This window comes from Serinus canaria, chromosome 1 (assembly GCF_022539315.1).
Source record: "Serinus canaria isolate serCan28SL12 chromosome 1, serCan2020, whole genome shotgun sequence".
In the NCBI taxonomy this organism is placed as follows: Eukaryota; Metazoa; Chordata; class Aves; order Passeriformes; family Fringillidae; genus Serinus; species Serinus canaria.
The window spans coordinates 45,912,702-45,918,977 of record NC_066313.1 but is presented as its reverse complement, the minus strand read 5'-3'; the positions used below and the strand labels follow the sequence as shown (position 1 = coordinate 45,918,977).

The window sequence follows — 6,276 nt, the reverse complement described above, 5'->3', positions numbered from 1 at the left end:
TTTGTGTGAAAGACATCTTTTCTTCAGCTGGATCTGTTTTTGCAGTGGCTTCCGATTTGTAATGTCTGTGGCAGACATTGTAAAAGGTACATGGAAATTGTTCCACTTCATGTTACCAGTGAAAGATTAATGCTAATGAATAGAGATTAAAAGATCTGAGGTTTAGAAATGGCTTCATGTCGCCCAACAGTTTAAGAAATATTACTTTAATTAATATGGGGCTTTGCTTCTTAAGCAGAACAGCTTTATTTGAATTTTGCTCACATAATGATTAGTAACAGTTCTCACTCATTGACTGCATTTTGATGAACAAGGATATACAGGCTCGGATGATAAATTTCTCAGTAACTTGCAGGAAAAAGTACCAGAAATAGTCCTGTTTGCACACAGACAGTAATGTGCCCAGAGGAAAGAGAAGCAACAGACAAATTACTCCTTCAGTTCAGTTTCCACCTTAGTGTTAGAAGTTCCATGTGAAACGAGAAAACACCAAAGAGCTGTGCCAAGCTATTTGCTCTCCCCCTCGTTTTCAGCCGAGGGACTGGGAACATCCTCTGGCCAGGGTGAGACAGGTTGTCCTCATTTTCCTCTTCCCATGGCGCTCCCGGGCCGCAGCGCCGGAGGGCCTGTGGAGGTCCCCGAGGGATGCTCGAGGCGTTGCTGCTGCCGGGTACGGGACAGGAACCTCCCCGTCGAGGAAAGAAGGCAGATCTGCCTGACCGACAGCAAACCGGACAGTTCCTGCTTCCTTCCAACCTGTGTTTTCTGTTCCTAGTTCGGCTGTGAATTGTCCCCCGCTGAGTTGCAGCCCCCGCCGTTGTCGGGACGGGGAAGCTGTTCCTGAAAGCGGGAAAGGCAGGCTGGGCCCGGGGCGGCCCCGGACTCCGCTCCCCGTTTTTCCCGGCTGGGCTCTATCCCCGCTCCAGCCCGGAGGAGCCGAGCCCTCCCGCACACCGGGCAGGGCCGAAAAACAGCACCGAGGAAAAGCCCCCGGTGCTCTGCAGTGCCTCGGGAGGCAGCCGGGCCCCAGCCTCTGCTGGGTGTAAAAACACGTCTGCAGAGACAAACCACGCAGAGAGCCACGCCGGGACATGAGCTCATGCCGCAGAGAGGTTTCTCTTCTCCAAGGCAGAGTCCGAGCTTGCGAAAGAGTTGGAAGAGAGGCAGGAGCTTTTTCCCAAAGGACAATGTCCCTGGGACTAACCCTACCCCCCCAGATATATCTGGCTGTCTGCTCGCCACCCGGAGAGCACCAGCCACTTTTTCTGCTGCACCCCTGGGCTCGCATTGCCCCCCTGGAAGAGGCGAGCGCAGTCCTGGAGCCGGGGAGTCCCGCGAGCAGCAGCGCAGGGTCCCCACAGCCGCTGGCGGAGCCTGGAGAAGGGTCTGGCTACCTGTGCTGGTCATCGGGTGAGACAAATCCTGCCCGCAGGACACGTGGGCTTTTTCTTTCCTAATTTTTTAATTTTTTTCTCTCTTTTTTTTTTCTTCCCCCCCCATCTTTCTTTCCTAAAAGCAAAAGAAAACGAAATAAACCAGGTTCCAGTTTCCAAAGAAGTAACAGTCCTGAGAGAGTCCACGGTAGAGCCGATGCCCTGAGGGACTGGAAGGGACGGGGACGGCGGCGCGCCAGCCCGTGGATGGTGCGGGATACTCCGGCCTGTGGACCGACGGACGCGGCGGGACGCGAGCTCCGACCGAGCAGCGGCAAAGAAGGCAGCTTGCACTCCCTTCTCCTCCGGTTTCCGGACCTCTCCGTGCACCCAGGGTGGCACACACCGTCGGTGGCCACCTGACAACCACCTTCCCGGGGGAAGCTATCCCGTAGGGCTCGCGGAGACGCAGGCGGCCCGGGGGAGCGGGGCCCAGCTCCCCGCCATCCCGGCGGCTCCCTGCGGCCTCCTCCGGCGCTAGCGCCCACAGCGAGCCTTCTCTTGCTACAACTGGGTATCTTACATTTACCCTCCGGAGGACGAGACTTTCGGAGTGGAGGCACCGCGTTTCCCCGGGAGAAGGCGCGAGTGGGTCGGCACGGCACGTCACGGCACGGCACGGCACGGCAGAGAGAAGCTGGCGCCAACCTCTCTGCTCTTTTCCATGTCCCATCCTATTCCTCGTCCCGGGCCGTGGAGCTCCCCGCGGCTCACCGAGAGTCCTGCTGCCTTCTGGGGACTAGGCTGGGGGCGAGAAGGTCCCTGGAGGCTCCCGAGGGAAGGTTCCCGGCGGGGCACGGCTGGAGATCCTCCTTGGTCTGCAGCTCCCCGGAGGACACAACGCAGTCTTGTTCGGGGTCATTGTTGTTGCCCGCCCCTCGCTTTTTGTCTTCTTCTTTCTTCCACTTCATCCGCCTGTTCTGGAACCAGATCTTGATGTGTCTCTCGGTCAAGTTCAACATGACAGCCAGCTCCACCCGCCGCGGCCTGGAGATGTACTTGTTGAAGAGAAACTCCTTCTCCAGTTCCAGCAGCTGCGCCCGCGTGTACGCCGTCCTCGTCCGCTTGTTCTCCTCCGGTTCCACCATGTAGGATCCACCTGGAGAGAAGCGAGAGTCAGCCTGGGCCCGCCCGGCCGCCCCGTCGGGCTGCGGGGACCACGTCCCACTACCCCTGCGCGGCGCAGAGGATACGCTGGGGGAAGCAAGCGGGGTGAGGGGGAGGCCTCGGGGCGCTGTCCTGCTGGGCCAGCGAGGTGATGCTGCTGGCGGCAGTCACCGCTGCTGTTATTTTATTTGACTGTAATTTAATAATTTTTAGCAATGATTTGGATGAGGTTTTCAGGGAAGGGCTGTCTCTGGAGACGAGGGAGAAATTCACGTGCCACTGTCTGCGTGACACTGAAAGCTCAGAAAGGCTCCTGGATCCAGGGCGGCAATAGTTCAAGTTCTTATTCAAATTATTTTTTAAAAAATAATTTAAAACAAAAGGTAAGAAAATAAAAGGAAAAAAACCACACAAACCAAAGCAAAATGGAAGCATTTAACCCCTTAAAAAAACAAAAAAAAACAAAAAAACCAAAAACCCTCTTCAAATAAACCAATGTACCATAAAAACCCCTCTAAAAGAAAGCAAAAATAATTATTATAATTAGTGGGCCTGCCGGGTCGGGCCGGGAGTTGGACCGCAGCCTCTCCATTTCGCCACGTTGATGAAACCTTGGGTTTCTTGTTCCCGTAAAAAGCGGCAGCAGCGGGATCGCCGTTCCCAGCAGTCCTGCGTGGGCACTGCGGCGCGGGCAGGACAGGCGGCCGCATCGAGAAGGGCCCGAGGTGGGCACGGAAACTCAGGGCCGCTTTTGCCAGTGCCAGCCCCCTCTGGGAACGTTTTTGGGTTGATATCATCTGCGGGGAACGGTGCTTTAAACAGCCAGAATGAAGTAATAATTTCAAGAGAGATACATGGACTTTCCCACAGCTCATCTTCCTATTCCCATGATTCTGTATTTATATATACAGTGTTTGTAAATGTAAACCTATGTATAAAACTTATATATATATTTAAAATATATATTTAATACACATATAACGTTTGCATAGTGATGTGTATATACTTATATACGTGTATAAATAAATATTAAAATCAATATATATATGTATAAAAATGTTGGTAAACCTAAACCTATGCATGCATGAGTTTGTATCTAAAAAAAACCCCTTATTCTGTTACTTTAAACTTAACTGGAGCTGCCGGGAAGGCGGAACGCCCAGGGTCTGTCGGAGGGCCGAGGTCTGTCGGGCCTTGGGACAAGCCGATAAGCCCGGGGTGAGCGGCGGATCCCGGGGCCGGGCACGGCGGGTGGCACCGGGACGCGCTCGCCGCGGCCTCCCTGGGCGCTTTTTCCTGGCAACAGCACAAAGGCCTGCAGCCTCCATGGACACCTAAATCCCAAGGGTTTCCATGAAAAATAAACCCCCAGGCCATATAGTTTGCTACATACACGTTACAAAATATGCCGGGGTTTTGCTGTGAGAGCTCTGTCGCACTCGGCACAGCGCGGTGCCCCTTTCTGCTCCTGCGGCGTGCTCCGGCAGGAACCCTGCACACACATCACACCCACTGGGCCGTGCACGGCCCTGCCTGCTCCTCCCGGGAGGGCTGGGGACAACAGGCAAGAATTTTAGGCTTCCATGGGGAAAGTTTCGCTTTCCTGCTGGTTTTGTCATTTTTCGGGTACAGGAGAAAGAGAAAAAAAGAGGTGTAGTTCAAAAGTTTGGCTTATTATTATTATTATTATTATTATTATTATTATTATTATTATTATTATTATTATTATTATTATTATTATTATTATTATTATTATTATTATTATTATTATTATTATTATTATTATTATTACTCCCAAAATTCACTCAACTCACGGAAAACAACCTGATTTTCTCTCTCCCTCTCCCCACCTCCGCCCTGGCACCATCGCTGTCGCCGTGTCCGCGGGCTGGGACAGCACTCTTTTCTACCTTTGTGGGCGGATGCGCCTCTAGGGAGACTGGGAACAGTCACCTGCCCTTCCCTCCCCCTCGGTCTGCCCCATGCAATTCCCAAACTATTTCGTGGAGATTTTAATACTCCGGTCCTTTTTCCAACTGTCTATTTGAACAAAGCCATTAATATAATATTTGCCGTATAGGCGTGACGGAGGCGCAGGACACGATAACATTGTGCCGGCAGAGACAGAAATATTGTTGGGCAGCGGAACTTTCTGCCTAGATAGAGTTTCTTCCCCTCACTGGCAACTCTGTTTCGTTTGTGCATTGTTTTCCGTGCCCTGTTTTTTTCCCTCGGAGAGGTGCATTTGTGGCTAAAACCCGCAGAGAAGCCGGAGGGGCGGGATAGAGGGGCCAGGAGGGGAGATGGGCTCTGCGCCGGGGAGAGCCGAGAGGCAGCTGAGGGGTCTCGGCGGCTGTCCTGAAGGCTCGGGGGCTGCTCCGCGGCCGCACGGTGGGCGCAGGGACGCGGGGCAGCGGGGCTGTCCCCTCCTGCCCGCCTTGCCTGTCTCTTCCCCGTCCGCTCCGCCTCGCAGGTGCCGCCGCGACCCGGCCCCCGCTCGGAGCTCACGGCGCCCGCGGGGACGCTGTGCTGCCCGAGGAAGCAGCTCCCGGGAGGCCTCGCGACGTCCCGTCTTGGCTACAATTAGTTAATTGGTGAAAAATAATTCGTTAATAATTGCTGAGGCTCAAGGAGCCGTGAGCCCGCCGGCGGGGGCTGGAGAGCCGGCTCTCTCCCCGGCGTTCAACCCAACACTAGCAGCCCTAGAGCAGTGGGTCTGCAGAGGCTGGCAGGGGGAAACGACCTTCCAGGCACCACACGACATCCGAGCAGTGGGAGCAGGACCGGTGCAAGGGAGAGCTACTGAGCGCAGAGTGGGACAGAAGAGGGGTGGGGGGAGCAGAGGGATGCGGTGGGGCTTACCGGTCCACTGTCCCTTCCAGGCGTGCGATTTGGTGGACTTCATCCAGGCGAAAGGTACCTGCACTCGGGGCTCCTCTATAGCCCCCGTGTCCGCCCCGTCTGCGAAAGGCAGCGCGTCCTGGTGGGGAGGAGGAAGATGAGGGTGGTGGTGGTGATGGTGATGAAGGTGGGAGACCCCGGCATCCTCAGTGATGGGGGGCACCTCGTAAGGTGAAATATCTGGAGGGCTGCCTTGCTCGAGAGCCCCTAAGGCGCTGGAATAAGGAGTCTGTTGCTGCCTGCCCATGTACAGGCAGGCGGGGGGGCTGGGGTTGTAGTCCTGCGCTTGGGTTCTCTGAAACGCACACGACTCCTTGTAGAGCTGCGCCGAGGCGTAATACTGCTCCTCGGTGTTCATGGCGAGAGGAGCCAAGGGGGCTTCGCAGCTTAGGGATACATAAGGCTGCTCTCGCTGGCGGAGCCCTGGATGCCTCTTTGACAGCTGGCGGCCCCGCCGGGCCCCACCGCCCTGCCCGGCTCCCGCCGCCTCCCCATAGGCGCCTCTCCCCCACGTGAGCCCTCCCGCAACCCTCCGGGGCGGGGCGCGGGCCGTAGGAGGCCACCCGGAATGGCCCTGGTCCCGCAACCCCCTTCCTTCCCCTCAGCCAGGCCGACCCCAGACCCCCCAGCCTTGTGCTGGGCACTGCTCCTTGCTGTGGGGTGAGGAGTCCCGCGGCGCTGGGCTTGCCAGGGGCAAGCTGGGCTGAGCCAGGGGCTCAGGGGATTGCGTCGATGAGCGGGGCGCTCCGGGACGGATGGTGCCTAAACTCATCTTTTCCCTCTGTCTTCGCTTGCCCAGAAGCTGCTGCTGCCTCAGTGAGCCCCGGGGAGGAAA

The 6,276-nt window shown here is 56.0% G+C and overlaps 1 protein-coding gene across 1 annotated transcript; it reads right to left on the bottom strand.

Annotated features, from left to right (window-relative positions):
- Nucleotides 1-234: 234 nt before the first annotated feature.
- On the bottom strand, nt 235-5,911 carry PDX1 (pancreatic and duodenal homeobox 1). The gene is made up of 2 exons (XM_009102850.4): nt 5,403-5,911; nt 235-2,532 (listed from the first exon to the last, which is right to left on the bottom strand). The coding sequence occupies exons 1-2, from the start codon at nt 5,797-5,799 to the stop codon at nt 2,144-2,146; spliced, it is 786 nt and encodes a 261-aa protein (XP_009101098.3). The 5' UTR covers nt 5,800-5,911; the 3' UTR covers nt 235-2,143.
- Nucleotides 5,912-6,276: the final 365 nt, after the last annotated feature.